The sequence below is a fragment of the Rattus norvegicus genome, chromosome 6 (genome assembly GCF_021556685.1).
Source record: "Rattus norvegicus strain SHRSP/BbbUtx chromosome 6, alternate assembly SHRSP_T2T, whole genome shotgun sequence".
NCBI classification, from domain to species: domain Eukaryota; kingdom Metazoa; phylum Chordata; class Mammalia; order Rodentia; family Muridae; genus Rattus; species Rattus norvegicus.
The window spans coordinates 128,633,078-128,651,079 of NC_141539.1; the positions used below are offsets into that span (position 1 = coordinate 128,633,078).

General features: G+C 47.3%; 1 protein-coding gene across 4 annotated transcripts; it reads right to left on the minus strand.

Moving 5' to 3' along the window:
- Positions 1-194: 194 nt before the first annotated feature.
- Ddx24 (DEAD-box helicase 24) lies at positions 195-17,484 on the minus strand. Of its 4 annotated transcripts, XM_087554152.1 has the most exons (10): positions 17,433-17,484; positions 17,019-17,177; positions 15,383-16,105; positions 10,883-11,389; positions 9,986-10,139; positions 9,213-9,728; positions 8,120-8,195; positions 3,170-3,358; positions 2,050-2,179; positions 195-673 (listed from the first exon to the last, which is right to left on the minus strand). In XM_087554152.1, exons 3-10 carry the CDS (start codon positions 16,098-16,100, stop codon positions 408-410), a joined length of 2,556 nt encoding a protein of 851 aa, XP_087410278.1. In that variant the 5' UTR covers positions 16,101-16,105; positions 17,019-17,177; positions 17,433-17,484; the 3' UTR covers positions 195-407.
- Positions 17,485-18,002: the final 518 nt, after the last annotated feature.

Sequence of the window (18,002 nt, forward strand, 5' to 3'; positions counted from 1 at the left end):
CAGAGGGCAGTGTGACAGAGCACAGGAGCTGGTAGTATGCTGTGAAGGACAGGGACATGTGCAGAAGACCTGACAGCACTGTGATACAGGGACTCATGGCCAGGGGCCCATGACACCATTTCCTTATCAAGAAAACAGCATTCTGTCCGCCCAGGGGAAATCTCAGCCGATGATAAACCATAACACCCTCAGGATGACTCTGACTCCTCCTTTGTTTAATGTGGGAAATAAGGGGACCGCAAGAAGCCTGCGCACACTGATACAGACACGGCGCTGCCTACCACACTCACTCCACAACAGTGTGCAGGAGGTCTGCCCAGGTGGATGGTGGTGTGAAGGGTAGGGAGGGGAGGCCTTCACAGACAACGGAAGGATGTCACTCAACAGTCACTACACTGACCAGGTAGTTAGCTTGTGCTAGAACTTGGCTGTGGTGGTGCCTGGTGTTCTTTTGGCTTCTTTCTCCTCCTCTTTTGCCTGGAGAGGCAGCTCAGTGCAGACTCGACATTCCTGGGGGCCACCACAGGCTGAGGCGGCCTGCCAGACTGTGTGGGGTACCTGGTCTTCAGGTTCTCCTGAAAGAGTGGCTGGGAGAGCAGATGGCGTAGCTCCTGCTTCAGAATCTTCATCTGCTTCTGCCGCCGGCGCTCCTCTTGCTGGTCAGCTTTTCCTCCTTGAGACACACAAGTATAAGACCATGTTTACACACAAATATTTTCTTTAAATTAAGCTGTGCTGTCTTGAGAGTTCAGACCATAAGTGGATAACTCCTGTTTAGGAGGGATACAGTAGACCACCGTCCTTCACAGTTCAGGAAACCAGTAAAGACAGAAACTCCTCCATTTACAGGTAAGGCAACTCAGGCTTAGAGTCCCATAACAGTCACAGAGCGAAGTGTCAGAGATCAGAACTCACATCTGATTGAAGTCTACTGTCCTACTTCTGTAGCCACACACTGCTACCTGGGGTAGGCTGACCACAAATTCCTAGGGAGACGGTAGCCCACCAATGCTGTAAGTGCACACAGAGGTGGACACAGCCCAACCCCACCCAAGCCTGACCTCAGCAAGGAAAGGTAGGGGCTCACATCTCTACTTGAGCTCCAGCTTGAGCTCCAAGGAGAAGCACACTATTGGCAACTCCTGGCTCCTACACTGAGCAGCAGTCTGCCTGAGAACTTGCTCACTGGGTACTGAGAAGTCAACACCTCAGTTGAACTGCCCTGCTGGTGTGGAAGAAGGGGTACCAGCCATAAATGCTGTCATAGGCCCAGATGCAGTTTTCAGCTCTGCTATGCAGGGCCATGCAGCCCCTCACCTCTATTCTCTTCCTTGGCTTCTGGCCCACAGACAGAAGAGGATTTAGGCAATGCCTGGCAGTAGAGCTATTCTGATGTACAAATTCCTTTTCTCTGTGAGCCTTTTGCTTTGTTTTTTGTTTTTTTTGAGATAAGTTTCTCTATGTAGCCCTGGCTGGCCTTGAACTCACAGAGATGTACCTGCCTCTGCTGGGGTTAAAGGCAAGTCTACCACTGCCTGGCTCTCTGTAGTTTTTATTAATTTATCCCTCTTTATCCCTCATGTAAAAGGACAGTAGCTCCTACTAAATTCATGCCAAGCAACTGAAGAAGTTAGATGGGACACGAAGGTGCTGTGCTGCTCAACATTAACGACCATAAGTAACTACTTAGCAGTGTCAATGCCTCCTATTTTTCAAGCATAAGTGCATCCAGTTTAGTTTCCTTTACTCAACCTTGTCAGGAGGTAGGGAGTTTCTTACCTGTCTTATAGATGAGGGAAGGAAGAGGCACAGCAAAGGCTAATCATACAGTAAAAGGACAGGCTGCATTAACAAGGATACTCTGCTTGTGATCTACCCCTAGTCATGGAGTCCAAGGGCCGCCCATATGAGGCAGTCAGACAAGAGAGGCCAAGGCATCTGGCCCATACAAAATAAGCAGCCATAAGAAAAGGGAGCCTGACTCCAGTAGCTTACCGGGGTGAACCAGGTAAAGGAAAGGGGGAAACAAACACCCGCCCAGGCAGGCACCTTTGTACATCTCTTCTTCTAGTTCAATCTCCAGGGCCGCCGCTGCTTGCTCGATCCATGAGTTGTGCAAACAAGCCTGGAAGTTCCGGTATTCAGCTTTTTCAATCTGCCGGGCTAGACGGATCCGCTCCTGAGGGGGCAGTGACACAAAAGAGTCATGTGATAAGGGGCTGGGCCTCTCAGCAAGCTTACTGAAGCAGTTTTTAAACTGCAATGTGGCCAGTGAGCAGTGAGAACCAACACAGATCCTACAAACCCTTGCTAACAGCCCAGGTGACCATCACGACCACAGAAGCCCGCCTGCACCTCCTTAGAGCTCTGTCCCAGTGAGCTTGTCTCCCCTTTCCTCAGTCCTTTCTCATGGGTGTTGAGGTCCCACTGCAGTGACGACGCTGTGCTTATCCTGACACGGAGAGACCGTGTGTAGTGGGAATAAGCATGGAAGTGGGGTGACTTCCAGGAGCCTTACCAGGAATTCTCTACAATCCCGCTCTCTACCAGCCCCATCTAAATCCTCACACAACCAACATTCATGCCAAAGTGCTCACATACCCTTAAATCGCCCCTTGTTTTCACGCCCTCAATGCCCGTATCTCCCATCTTCTCTTCACCCTCATCTCTGCAGTAGAACGAAGGCTCTGCTCCCCACATCATAACCACACACCTATTGGGCCCATGCTTCACAGACACCTCACTGTGCTGGGGGCTTACCCTACACACACACTGGTGAGCCTCGGGAAAACACCCCATATTACACCCTAATACACTGGGGCCCGGGGTACTCAGACATCACAGTGGATGCTCCTGAGCCTTACGGTCCCTGCTTCAGGGAGCACCAGGCCTTCAGCATTCACCTCCCTGTTCACAGCTCCCTGACAGATGTCTCTGTGGCTGAGCTCTGGAGCAGAAGCAGGTGGAGATTTCAGGACCAGATATCAAAGTGAATGAGGGGCAAAACGCAGACTTTTCTAGTCACTCCCCCTTTCTGACTTTCTCCCAGAGCTGGCACTTCCAGCCTTTTAACAAAAGCCACTGTCTAGCCACTGGCAGAACCATTTCTCAGTTCCCTAGGGTAAGGTGCTCTGTGAGGAGGCGGTGCACTGGAATTTAATATGTTTACCTTGACCATGTCCATGTACTTTGACTGCACTGGGAACAGTGGGATGTCCTCATCTTTCTTGAGAGTTTTGTAAATCTTCTTGAAGTTGATCACATCCTCAGGCCCAATCAGCATCAAGCTGAGGCCTTCACTGGTAGCACGAGCCGTCCGACCGCTTCGGTGGATATAAATCTCCGAGGTGCGAGGCACCTGCCAAAGCAGCAACAAGGGTCAGCACGCAGACAGACAGTGCCCAACAAGGGTCAGCACGCAGACAGACAGTGCCTAACACTGCTCTTTCCCTCAGGGCACACCCAAAACTGGCTCTGTTCTCGGAGGGACAGAAAATTTACCCGTACATGCTGACACTCAGACTGTGCTTAAGTCGACAGTCTACCCACTGTACAGGTTCTACCCCACCCCCATGGCCTCCAAAATGGTCCAGCTCTTCATACTCAATCTGATTGTTTTTCTTGTCTTCTCCACTCTCACTCCCCTTGTGACCAATACCATCTACTTCAGTCTCCACTTGGAAACCCCACAGACTCCTCAGCTCGGCATGACCAGTGATGGTACATTTATAACCAACAGTTACTGAGTGGCTGCTTTAAGCCAACCAATCACAAAATACTTCGTATGTGTTCGTTTGAATGAGAAGTTCTCTGTTAAGTTTCAGGTATTTGAACACTTGGTCCCCAACTGGCAACTGTGTTTTTGAGGCCTAGGAGGCATCACCTTGCTGAAGAAGTTGTCACTGGAGGCCAGGCTTTGAGCTCACAAAAGCTGGATACCATTTCCAGCACTCGCTCTCTGCTTCCTATTTCCAGCACTCGCTCTCTGCTTCCTATTTCCAGCACTCGCTCTCTGCTTCCTATTTCCAGCACTCGCTCTCTGCTTCCTATTTCCAGCTGAGCTCGCAGCTGCTGCTCCACCCACTCCCACCTGTTAGCTCCACTCCCCGTCATGAGCTCACACCCTCTGGAACCCTGTGGAACCGTGAGCTAAATAAGTCGATTCTTCTCTAAGCACCCTGATCACACTGTTTTACCACAGCAACAGAAGTGTGATAAAGACTATTATCCTAGTCATATGAAATACTTCATCACTGTCTACATATTATAGACGCGGAAACTACAGAACACTCAGATCCACCACTTCCTCTAGGTTATCCAACTCCATGACCACGTTAACCCAGGATGACCTGTATAGCAGGTGTGCTGTCCACAAGCACGTGACATGGGTACCTGTGCCCTCTTCCCTGACTCCTGTAACCACCACCACTAATGAAGTGCAGCAGGCTCAGTAACACTACGAACCGTTTACCATGATTCTAGAAATGAGATTTGCCATTCTTCATCAAGGGCCAGCTCCTTCCCATGACTCTCTAGCTGCAGCCACCTGCTCCCAGCTTACTCTGCAGGCTCAGAAACTACTCACCTACTCCCTTCCCAACCAAGTCCTGTGCTCTCCCCAGGCTAAGTAACCCTGTGCTTGCTAGGTTTTCTCAATTTGATGAGAAATGCTGCCATCAGAATGAGCGGCCTATAGATAAGCCTGTGGGCATTTTCTCCATTTATGGCAGATGGAACAGGACCCAGCCTCAGTGAAATCACTGTGGCAATGCCCCTTGGACAGGAGGGCCTGGGTTGTATTAAGCAAACTGAGTAACCCATGAGGAACAAGGCAGTAAGCAGCACTCCTCTGTGGTCTCATCTTCAGTTCCTGCACCGACTTCCCTTCATGCAGACATAAGCTGTAAGGTCAAACAAACCTTTCCTTCCCAAGTTGCTTTTGGTCATGGTATGTAGCATAGCAGCAGAGCCCTAAGACATACCCCAAGCATGCTCCCTCCATACATTACCTGTCCCCCTCTGCATGTCCCAACCTCTCCATCCCAGAATGCCAGCATCTTCTAGAAAGCACTCAGCGCCCTCTCAAATTGTATCACATGTGGTAATTTTCTAATATCTCCTGCCTCATGTTATGGTGGGGGCCACATCTCATTGCTCCTCTACAGGATGTGGTGAATTCTTAGGGCTGGGACTGTACTGTGTGGTGATGACATCTACAGCAGACCCAGTCCCTCTATCACAGAAATGTGCTACTCTGAAATCTACACCCTCAAAAGATTTTTAAATGCAACGAAATTAAAGATGAAAAGCACTAAAAACATCCTACTAGAAGCCGGACTTTCCACACTTACAATGTCAGGTGTCACCATTCACTCAACTCAGCTCTCAAAACAACCCTCAGGGCAGGAGTGGGTGCCGCTTCCAGCCTACAGGTGACATACAGAAATGAATGGTCCCAAGTACCTGTGTGTGTGGAGAGCCAAAGATGGAGTCCAAGTGTCAGAACCTCCTTCCCAGCCGTGAGATGGTCTGCAGCCCCACTCACCACCTTAACCAGTTGCTAGAACATATTTCAGGGTGTGAAGGGGCCTCTGTGTTTTAAATCTGACTGCCAGTTTCTGGTGATAGTCACAGCATCCCTTATGAATATTTAGGAGGATGCAAAGCAGATGTAAATATGTGAAACCATACCTCAGCGGGCATGCCCTCAGTGGGGGAGGGCTCTCACCTGCCCAAAGCTATGGACACTAAAGCATCAGAGTGGTGCTCAATTCCTGGCAGCAGGATCTGGAGCCCACGCTCCCAGCTACAACTACATGGTACTGTTGGTTTGTCACAATCACTAACGTTACTGCTACTACTGACCTGGAACATGTAGTCAGTGTTTCCAACTGGCTGCCCAAGCTCTTTACCTTTGTGCCCTACTAACCCAGAGATGCACAACCCTGTCATTTACAAAATGAGAAAACCAAGGGATACAAACTATTTATTGAAGGTCACACAGCCAGGATTTAGCCAAGGGCAGTCTTAAGTTCACTGCCCTTGAACTGCACAGCAGCCATTTAACACACAGCTGTGTGTGAGGAGTCCTACAGACCCCCCTGCACATACACACCCCAAAAAAACTCCAGGGTATTGCCAAGACTAACTGTTGCTCTCCACAAGCTGACGGTAAAGCCCTTCTGCTGAAGGCCACACCTACAGAATTCACTGAACATGGAGAAGTGGAGGTGCTGCCTACCTAGAACCTTCCTAGAACTACTCGAATCCCTATGTACCAGTGCTATGTGGACTAATGTCCACAGTATGAGAAAGTACTCTGCATGTTACCAGAAGAAAAAGGTAAATAGCAACCCAGCTACCAACCCCTCCATCTACCATGGTGACCTGCAAGAGTGGCACAAACACTGTGGGAGTGACTGGCCGTATGGGACTGGAATCAAGGCCCACACCTTGAGACAGAACCCATGTCTGACACTGCTAGGCAGCCAAGAAACTGACACATACCCAGGGGCAAACCAAATACTACTGTTCTGTTAAAGGAACACAGCAGCTAAATGGCTCTTTAATAGCATCCTCCTCCTGTACTCACAGAGCAGTGTCTTGCTCAGCTATCATCAATAAGAAGCTTTCTCCTGAAGCAGATGGGAACAAATACAGACACACAACTGGACACTGGAACATTAAGTCTTAGTGAGATGTCTCCATCAAATTCCTCCTCTCAGGGCTCAGGAAACATTGTGGAAGAGGAAAAGTGGAAAGACTGTACAAGTCAGCAGGTATGGAAGACACAAGGAAATGAGGCCTTCCTGACACAACAGGACCGACACACGTGTGAACTCAGAGACCGAAGCAGCATGCACAGGGTCCGCACAGATCTAAGATCTAAGCCAAGGGCCCTAGGGCCGAGAAGAGGGGTGAATACAAGCCCCCATCCCCAACCCGGAGGCTATCTGTCTTCGATTGACAACCCCTGGCATAAGAAAAGTTAGTTTTCTCCAGCAGTCTCACTGGGTATACAAACCACGCTTAGGGTCAGGCCCCAGGCCCCGCAGTACACGGCCCCAGGCCCCGCAGTACACGGCCAACACAAAATGAACTTGACAGTATTTTCAGAGATTTCCTCTTCTTCTTCTTCTTCTTTTTTGGTCTTAAAATGCTCCCCTCCTTCCCTTTACAGGTTTTTGTTTATATATTATGGTTTCTGATTCTGTGGTTTTCTGGGATTTTGTGTATGGGAGTGTGTGCCTTTGTATCTGTGTGTCTCTTGTATTTTCAGTTGGACTCTGGCTTGTTTGCTTTGCTTTGCTTTGTTTCAGTTGCCTATTTTGTAAAGAGAGAGAAAGAAAAAGTACAGATGTGGGTGGGTAAGGAAGATGGGAGGTGGGGAAGATCTGGGATGACCTGGGGGAGAGGAACTGTGATCAGAATATAGTGTATAAAAAAAATCCATTTTCAATAAAAACTAAAATTATTAAAAATCCTAAGCCAAAATTATGTCGCTGTGGTCTATCCCCACCAAAACTCATGCTGAAGCTAAATTCTTTGGTGTTACAAGTACAGCAGTGTTGGGAGGGGCCTAGTGGGAGGTGTCTGTGGATGGGACAGAAAGAGAACTAGAGTTCTTGCTCTCCAGGGTCTGGACTGGCATGAGACACACGCCAAGGCTGTCTCCCTCCTGCTTACCTCCTGCTTGTCCTTCCACCAAGGCTCCCACAGAAGCTGAGCGGATGCTGGTGACACGCCCTTGGATTTTGCAGCCCCAGAATCAATAGGCACACCCTCTTTAAAAATTACCATGTTTAAGGCATTCTGTCATAGTGACAGAAAACACTAAGCTCACACTTTCATCTGTCGATATCGAGTAGCCTGAAGAGAAAGGCTACTTGATAAGGCTCTCACCAAGTATCTGAAGAGCAGTAACAGTGAGCACTGATGCTAATGAGAACCTGTTACAAGGAACCTGAGGAGGAATATTCCTCCCCTCTGCTCGACTTCTGCTTTAACATTTCCTCATTCACTGCAGGGGTGGGACAGGGGATGAGGAGCAGGGGTGTGTGTGTGACAGGGGATGGGATGCAGGGGTGTGTGTGTGTAGCATTAACACCAAGAGCTGTACCTGGTAATGGATGACATGCTGAACTTTAGGAATATCCAGACCCCGAGCTGCCACGTCTGTTGCCAAGAGAACACAGCTGTGTGGAAATAAGCACACCATAATTATAAATAACAGTAGTTATCAGTCAGCTCAGCACCTGCTAAGCTCTCCACACTACAGCCCTACCAGGTAATACTAGTATCTCACTTCTACAATCAAGAACCCGAGACTGAGAGATTCACTTTCCATGGTGTGAACATGGCTAGTCTGTTGTGAAATCAGGACCCCAAATCTGGGTCTTACTGTCTCAAGCACATGCTGTGTTCTGTGCTGTGAATGAAGTGAAGCCATATCCATTCTGGGTCACCGTCCTTGTCTCCTAATACCTTCTCGCTATTCTCCGCCATCCTGAGAGACTGCCTCACTCTTCCTAGACAGACACCATATGCCCACTCCCTGCACCACTGGTTCACAGGCAGATGGACAAACATGAAGAGATGAGCCATGGGCTCTGGAGTCTGACAGAAATCTGAGACCCAGCCTGTCATTTCCATGTTGTAGGAGTCATCTGATCATCTAACGAAGTGAGAAGAGCAACGGAAATAAGCAGTAGTGGGTCACTGTGGTTACGGAAGGCCACCCTGGCAGGCACTGCCCACACTTTCCCTGCACTGCTCCCAGTCACTCCATTCTTGCAACCCCACGCCTGTCACCCTACATGTGAGGCAGTGAAGCACAGGCATGCTGGCTATCTTGACCAGCGAGGAAGTGAAGGGGTCAGGATCTGCTCTCAGATACTCTGGTTCTGGAGGCTGTGCTCTCTCAATCACAACCTATTCTGTTGCTTCCAAGGATGCTAAAAGTTAAGGGGATGCCCAGGACTTCGTTCATTGTCTAATTACTGGAAGTCTCTGTAACAACATTAATAGCAAAAAAACGCAATGAATGAATGACTTTGCCAAATACAGAGATAAAATTAAGGAAAAAAGAGCTAGCCTGCCTTGTGCTGCTAGGGTACCTATGACAGAAGGTGGAATCCCTAGTTCCCTGCCCCACTGCCCTCCTGAGCACAGTGGCTCATGGTTCAAGGCCTCTGGAGACAGACTTCACTTACTCTTCCAGCCGAGCAAACTGCTCCAGGTTTCTGAGCCTTTGCTTCTGGTGCATGCAGGCATGCAGGGTCAGTGGCATGATATCCAAGACCTTGAGGAGCCCAGAGAGGCGTTTGATGCAAGAGATGCTGTTGGCAAATACCAGGCTACGACCTGGGTACTGCATGAGAAAATAGTAGAGATACAAGTCTTTCTCATCTGTCTCGCAGTGGATCTTGGTCTCCGTCAGCGTCTCCACTGTGCCCTCATTCCTTGTGAGGTCAATGACTTTCGGTTTGCCACGCATGCCAATCTTCTGCATGAGAAGGTCAAGTTTGGCAGTTTTATCCATTTTCTTCACGTGTTTCTTATGAAGGATTCGTGCAGGAGCTTGGTGTACCAAGGTTAGTGTGGCAGAAAAAACAAGAGTTTGGCGATTGGGGTTGTACTGGGAGTCATTTAGCATCTCTAGCAGCTGAGAGAGTTCAGCAAAATGGTCTTTCTCAACCATCCGATCAGCCTCATCTATGACCAGGCACCTGCAGGGAAGGAAACCTCTATAAGACATCCTGCTTCCACCCCACTTGCATGTTTTCATCCGTGGTGCACACAGCACCCTGCCATCACCTCTAGGCACCCATTAACTTTTCTCATGCATGCTCAGTTTTTGAGAAGAGGGCCCGGATGGCCACAAGATTCTGTAATAGTGAGAAAGCATTGCACACACCAACCATGCAGCCACCTCAGGCTTACTTCAGAGATGGTTAAGGGGGAAGGGGGAGGGGCCACCTCTCACCTGAGCTGCCGAAGGTTACTCAAATGAGGGTGTTTTTCTTTGATTAACTCCCAGAGCCGACCAGGGGTGGCGATCACAATCTCAGGATGGCGGTTCAGCATCCTTTGCTGTTTCTGTGTGGACATTCCACCGACTAAAATTGCTGTATTGATCCCTACAGGACAGAAACCAACAGATACTGTCATTCCCTCTGGCTGCTCATCCTATGGATCAGCACGCACTACCCAGCACAGCTTTCTATGCCAAGGAAATGCTGCCACAGTTGGCCTGTCCTGCCTTTTAGAGGCTTACCAAGTAGTCTGCACTTTGTGGTCTGGACCCTGTCTACTTTGCCATTTCTTCCCATTCTCTCCTTAACCACAACAGAAAGGCTGCATTTGAACCTCGTCACTTATTTCCAGAGCTCTGAAGGTGAGCAGTGTTGGACCAGAATGCTGGGAAGGATGTTTATGATGTGACACGCTATAAGGAGCCCTTTAGGGTCTGGTGTGTCTTCTCTCTAAGAGAGAATCGCTCTGGAGCCGTTGGATAGAAGTGAACTCACATGCTAACACAGCTGAGGCACTGAGCAAGTACGCTGGGCTTGAAGAACTCAGCCCTGCAATGTGGCTCTAGTTACGATAAACACCACACTGTGAAAACCTTTCCCTGAGGAACAGAATTATGCTTCTATCTCAAAGCAGGGACCTTTTGTTCTTAAAAGGTCCGGCTACTCACAAACATGTTATAGATCTGGTCCCCTTGAGGAAATTAAACACCTATCGACTGATTTCTAAAGGACTTAATAGTCCAGCAGATGAGAACGCTCCCCTAGGACAGGAGCCACAACTCTTACTCTTGTCATCTGGCATTCAGAGACCTGCTTAGAAACAGTTACTAAGTGAAACTAAATCTCACCTGTAAACTTGGCCACAGCATCAATGTGTTGTCTGACCTGGACAGCCAGCTCTCGGGTAGGAGTCAGGACCAGTCCGAGCAGAGGGCGCCTTGGGTGTACTTTATAAACAGCAATTTGGTCACACAACTCCTGCTTTAACTTTCCAGCCTGCTCTTCATCCAACTTTTCTTCTCTGTCCTTACTTTGCTTTTCCTCGACTAAGGAAGAAGGCCCTTCACCAGCATCATCATCACAGAAGAGCCCTGCCTGGGCTGAGGCAGCAGAAGCGCCAGCCTTGGCTGTGGCCTGGACCCCAGAGTCACTGGGCTGTGCTTCAGTCTCAATTGTGGCCTCTTCAGGCAATACTCCAGACTTCGCTCCATCCTTGCAAGGTGAGCCACGATGGGCTGCAGCTCCTAACCTCGGTGGCACTCCAGCGCTACTTGGGATGGGTGGAGCCTTCATCTTATGCCACTGCAACACTGAGTGAATCATCGGGATGGCAAAAGCCAGCGTTTTCCCGCTTCCTGAGAAGTAAAGCAAGACCAACAGAAATCCATGATGCGCAAGTCATTGTTTGAAGTTCCTGCCTTTGCATAGAAATAAGGAAACCTCAAAGAGTCACGTGCCTCCCTGACTGACCCAAAGCACCAGCACTCTACACAGGTCCTCCAGCACAGGGATAGCACGCATGGTGCAGTGTGAAGTCACCAGAGACACCAAAGTGAGGAAACCATAAAAGCCTGAAGGGTCAGTCTTGTCCTGTGGAGAATCTGTACAGCACATATCCCTAAGACCCTTTTCAGTGAAGGAAGGAATAAAATAAATCACTCTTTTCAGAAATCTAAACATGTTTGACTTTATGCGTGAGTGTTTTCAAACTGACCTCTGAAGGCATAATGGAGCCCACAACACCTAAGGGTCAACCCAGGAATTAGAAGTAGAGATTTTCTCCTTAACTCATTTTACTTTCTGCATTTCAGCTACTCATGGTCACTTATGGTCCAAGAAGTTATTAAACTGATAATCCCATAAATAAGGATTTCAAAAGTTTTAAGCCATATATCACTCCAAATAGTAAGGGGACTCGAACACTGCCTGGCGCCATCTACACAAGACAGGAGTCTTCCTTCTGTCCAGTGATTTCCCACTATAAATGTTACCCACCCATGAATATTATCAGACTATGCGCCCTGCTTATGTTCAGGTAGCTCTTACTTTATCTACTGGTCCTACCACCTGAGAGTAGTTACCCCAATGAGCAACTCAACTCAGACAGGCTAGAGAGAAGCTGTAAAGTGTTTTTCTCGAAATTCTCGAACTTAGAGAAAAAAAAGTCATGAATTGGTTACTAAGATCTACAATATGAATGAATGTTCTTTCCATGAAATTGTAAAGAAGTTTATGTTAGTTTTGCTGTTATATCAATCTGCAGAAAGTATGACCATGGAGCATGAATGCTCAAGATATAAACACATTCAATCTATAAATGTTCAGGGGAAACAATACAAACAGGGTTCAGCAGTATCTATCTCATCTGTGTTTGGGGGATCTTCTAGGGGACCTGAAAGGTGTCCTTCCTGGATACTGAAGTTGCCAGGTAAGAATGCCCCAGACAAAGTCAATGCACCAGCTCTGGAAGAAAAACAGTCCCAGCCATTAGCTTAGGAGAGCTCCGATGGGGACGGGCCAAATGGGCCAGTGAGACGGCTCAGCTCAGCCAGTGCCACTTAAGTCTGAGCACCTGAGGCCACTCCCAAGATCAACATGGTGGGAGTTATGAACTGACTCCCACAAGTTGTCCTCTGGCCTCTATAAACAGGCCTTGGCTTGCACAAACTTATACATCAATGTATACACATACAGAAATAAATGTTTTTTAAAACTTTGAAAAAAGGGAGAAAAAACTTTTATGAAGTTTTCAAAGAAAATGACAGTTCTAAGTGAAAAATAACCAAACAAGCAAAGCATTAGAAGAAAGAGCTCAAACAAACAAACAAACAAACAAACAAAAAACCACAAAACACCTGGAAAATTTAAGGGAAAAAAAGACAGTAAAAGCCGAAACATAACAGCATCCGTATTTAACAATCTCAGAAAAGTAAAACTGACAATCAGAACTATCTAGAAAAAATTCCTTTAAGACAAAATACAAAACAAAGGCTACTTTTGTGCTATAAAGAATGCAAGCCGAAGTCTTCCAGGCAGACAAAAGATGGTGGTTTAGGAAAAATATCATTCAGCCATGGAAATATCCATCCACATAGGAACTGAAGTGTATCAGAAGTTACAAAAACAAAAGAAACTGTTTTCTTTTTAAACCTCTTTAAAAAAAATTGCTTACAGCAAAACAGTAAAAGCATATTTTAGAATTTCCATCACAAAAACAGAAATACAAAACAAAAAGCACCAAGGAAGGGGAGATGGAAATTAGCCCTTGAGAGGTTCTCATGCCACACATGAGGCACTGTATCACTCGAGGGTAAACTACAGTAGATGCATATGTACAACTTGTGACGTAGTCTGTGACCCTAAAGCAAACACTGAAAGACACAGCAAAGGCCTGGCTACAAGAGAGGAGCCAGACAGTGCCTTGAGTGTATACTGGGTCTCATTCGCAGTTCTGAAATGAAACCCTTGGCACTTTTTGATATGTATATTTAGTTGTGGTATTTAGTTTTCCTCTACATTCCTGGTGTAAGACACAGACGCTCAAAAGGGTCTTTTTGTAAATTAATTAGACTGTGAGCTAAAGACTAATTGTCTCCAGAAAACTGCAAGATAGGAACTGGTGGCTGCAGGGCTGGAATTTCTGCCCGCATGCATGCACACACGCGCGCATGCACGTACAGACACACAGACACACACACACACACACCCCTCCTGACCACCAGAGAGAGGGACTGAAGATCAATCTCCAAAGATGGAGGTTTTTATCAATCATGCTCATATAATGGAAGCCCTATAACACTACAAACAATTTAAAAAGCTTCCAGGCTCGAGACTGCATAAAAAGGTGACATGCCCAGAATGGGTGCACAGAAGCCCTTTGCCCTCTTACTAGCCTCAATGTTTAGCCCTGTCAATCTCTACCAGGCTATTCCCAAGTTATATAGCCTTTAAGCCTGTAAACACTTCTCCATGAAGTCTGGGAGTCATTGAGAAAAGTATTAAACCCTTGGGGGTGGGGGGTAACATGGGCTCCTTAATCTGAAGCTGAATAAATCAGGACTAGGGGATGCTCAATAAGGAAGTAGTCTTGTTAAGACTCGGAACAGAGCTTACAGGGGAATGACTTTCATTCCAGGTATGTCAGAAGAGAGCTGCATTATAGGACATCTGACTCCAGTTGAGGTAGAGAAATAGTTGGCTTGGTAAAACCTCAAGAGAACCTGTTCTATCAGAAGTGCATTGTAGTTACAAACATCTTGTTTTCTGTTGTTTTGAGACTGGGTCTACATCTCCCTGGCTGGATTGGAACTTGTTCTGTAGACCAGGTTGACTTCAAACTCACAGACCCTTCTGCTTCTTAAAGGCACTAACCTTCATGGTTTTTGTTTTCAAAAAGTTCCTAATTCAAGTTGAGTACCACAACCCAAACATCCAAATTCCCAAATGCTAAAAATTTTTATACATTCTTAGTGCCACCAAGACCTGCAGGCTTTCTGTTTAAGGAGTGTATGAAATACATGAATTGCATATATAGACTTGGATCCTACCCCTCATGTTTAATATATAAACCTGCTAACAGATTGTCAGCCACATGAAACAAAAAGTTGGATAATATTTTAAGTGGAAAAGAATCACTCAGGGGGAAATGACTAAAAGAAAACAATGCTCTTATTTTAAAATTTAATTCCGTATTTAAAAACCTTCCTGGATAGGAAAGAGCAAGTCCAGGTGAACTCTAACAAATATTTAAGGCTGAGGAAAACACCAATTATTTAAACCCACTCTGATAACTGAAACGACAACACTTCAAGTTAATGAGACCAGTTTAATGCCAACACTACAAGAAAACTACAGATGACTATTCTAATGCCACAGCCGCACTTGACCAAAGCCAGTGATGTATAAACACACTGTGACAAGCTCACTATGTGTGAGGAAAGTCTGGTTCTCACTTTTGGAAATCAATGTAATTTGCTTTATCAGCAGACTAAAACCAAAAACCTACATACCTCAATACATACAATATGAACATGTGTAAAAACTCTGACATGCATTTTTGATTTTAAAAACTCTCGGTAGAGTTGTGAGAGAACACTCTCAATCTGACGCGGTCCAGCTGTGCAGACACAAAGTAGTGTTCTCACCTCCATCTCACCTTGGGCCTCAGAAACAGAGCGGAGTACCAGATTCAAGCAGGACAGATTTCAGCCCGGAGCTGAATGGTTCTAACACCTTCCGTGGCTTTTGTGGCCACATTCCCAACAATCCCCTCTCCTAGTTTCCCAGCCTATGAGCAACCAAAGGCTGGCTCCAGGAGCTCTACCTAGGGCAGACAGAGCATCCCTTACCTGTCTCAGCAGCTCCAAGGATGTCCAGTTTGTCACGGATGGCAGGGGCCAAAGTCAGCGCTTGGATTGGGGTGGGTGCAGAGAAACCTAGAAAGCTGAGAGCTCGGAGAACAGCCTTGGGTACAAACAGGTCCCTCCAGGCCGACACGTCTGCCTTCTGGTCTTGCACCTCAGGCATCCACGTCTTAGCTTTTTTGGGCACTTTGGGGGCAGTGCTCTGAAAAGTGTCTAATTTTTTTTTCCCTTTGTTTTTCTTCTTTCTTGGAACAGTCTGTGCCAGGCTTTCCGATGTGGCTCCTCCTACCTTCTGATCAGAACACACAGTGATTTCTCCCTGAGCCCCTGGCTCAGAAGCTTTCCCTTCACATTCATCCTGGGCAGCGCTGCCTTCAGCAACGAGGATTGCATCTCTCTGCTTCTTCAATTTGATCTTTTTCTTTGGGGAGCTGGACTCTCCCTCCTCCTCTTCTTCCTCTTCAGACACAGCCTGGGCCTTTCTCTTCTTGGTCGTCTCATCTGAGAACAAACGGGAGGGATTCTTGACTAAGCGGTAATCTGTCAGTTCCTCAAAGCACACCAAGTCATCCATCTGTCCATCTGCAAACAGATTTGGGTCGATCGTCACTTGCTTCCATTTCCCCACAACCTTGATGCCCTTCCTCTGAAATGCGCCACGGCTTGCTGACTTGGGCTTCGATTTTGTCTCCTTCAACTTCATGGTTGCTGAAAAGAAATGCTCTTTTGGGTTAGTGACTGTGGAGCACAGGTTCAAGGGCAACACACACTTTCCTAAAATGTACTCAACCCTGCAAACAGTTGAGGACATGAAGATGGTTTACCCTGCATAGAGAAGATGTTCTCATGCAGAAAATGAAACCCACTCACAGAATAGGTAGTTGGGCTTGGAACAGATGGGACGCAGGCAACAGAGTAAAAAGATACATGAGCTAACTCTGGTTCTGATCCTAGCTCCAACACTTAACTTGTTGCAACCTTCAACCACACTCCCTACTCCTCTCAGAATTTAGTGTTATAATCTTTTTAAATGAGAGGGGTGTGGTACTATCTAATAATATGTAATTTTAAACTGTACACAAAATAATTGAAAGTAAGAAGAGATAGGATGATGCTTGACCAGTTAGTTACTACAGAAGTCATTTTGAACACGGAGTAAGAGTCTGAGAGAGTGTGGTTTTTTTTTTTTTAAACAAGTGCACTGTGCTTTCTTCCCTAGTAGAACCAGAGAAGTCCCATTTCTATTCTGGCCTTCGCCAGATAGGTTAAAACCCGGGAAGTCTAGGTTCCAGCCCCAGCACTGTGTAAAACCGTATATAGTGGGTATCCAGCCCTCGGAAACGGAAGTAGGAAGATCAGGAGCTCAAAGCCAGCCTTGGCTACACAAGACCCTGTCTTTAAAGTCTGGAAGGCAGTTATGCATGACTCTATGCATGACTCATCTGAGTGAAAGTGGCTTCACATTGGCCCTCTTTATATGAAAAAGAATATTGTGGAGAGCATTAGGTAAAACTCGATTCAAATCTGGATCCTGGACTTGCCAACTCTGAGTGTTTGCTGAACATCTCTGTGCCTCAGTTTCCTTAACTACAATTTGAGGATAATGAGATATTTATCCCACCTGGGTTGTCATTGAAGAATACGAAATAGTGACGTACATCAAAAATCACTTAACATGGCGTCTGTGTGGAGGCACGTTGACTCGCAGGCAAGGATCGCCCAGCAGTCTCTGGTATGGGACGCAAAGCGACCCCCGACCCCCACCGCACCTCGGACACACCTTGACGAGAGAACGGGAACGTCACTAGAAATAGGGCGCTGGGAGTGACCTGTACCGCTTCCAAGAGTCCCACGGGCACTATAGCCGATAGAGACTTCAAGGGAGGTTGCTGGGCCTTGATGCTTAAGAGAAGGCGTGAGCCATCGGGAACCAAGGCTGTAGAGACACCTGTGAGGCACTATGCTTCGGAGACAATGGGGAAACATCCGCAGCTAGCCAAGGCCTGCCAGCTCCGGATCCACAAAGAACACTCACCGCGGCAGTATCCTCACACGCCAGACCGCCTGCGCCAACCCGACCCGGAACTGCAGCAGCTTCTGCACTGCAGTTCCGGAGCACAGTTCCGGGGCGGGGCTCCTTGCACGCGTGCGCGTTGCAGAAGGAAGTCCCGCCTTTGTGCGGAAGCGTCTATCTGATTGGCACTCCCACAGGACTTGGGCCGGAACCTGGAGGGCTGGGCTAGGGTGCCCTGCGTAGCCTAGGATACGCTTCCTGTTTATGGCCTTGGCAGTGTTTCGGAGCTGTTTCCTCGACACTAGGGAGCGCAAGTGTCCGCGTAATCTTGGTCTGGTTTGCGTGCAATAGCATGTTATTGAGTAACTGACTACCTGGAGCCTTAAAACATTTCTTTATCTAATTTACAAACCACCCAAGCCTGTATTGAAGGGCCATGTTCTCCGGTTCGGTAGTGCCTTCCTACCTCACAGAACTGGTCAAGATGGAACTGCCTGTCTCAAACGCAACTTTTAGACCCGGACAAAATAGGCTTAAACATTAATTAGATTAAATTAACAAGTTTCTTAAGGGCTATGAGGATACACAAGA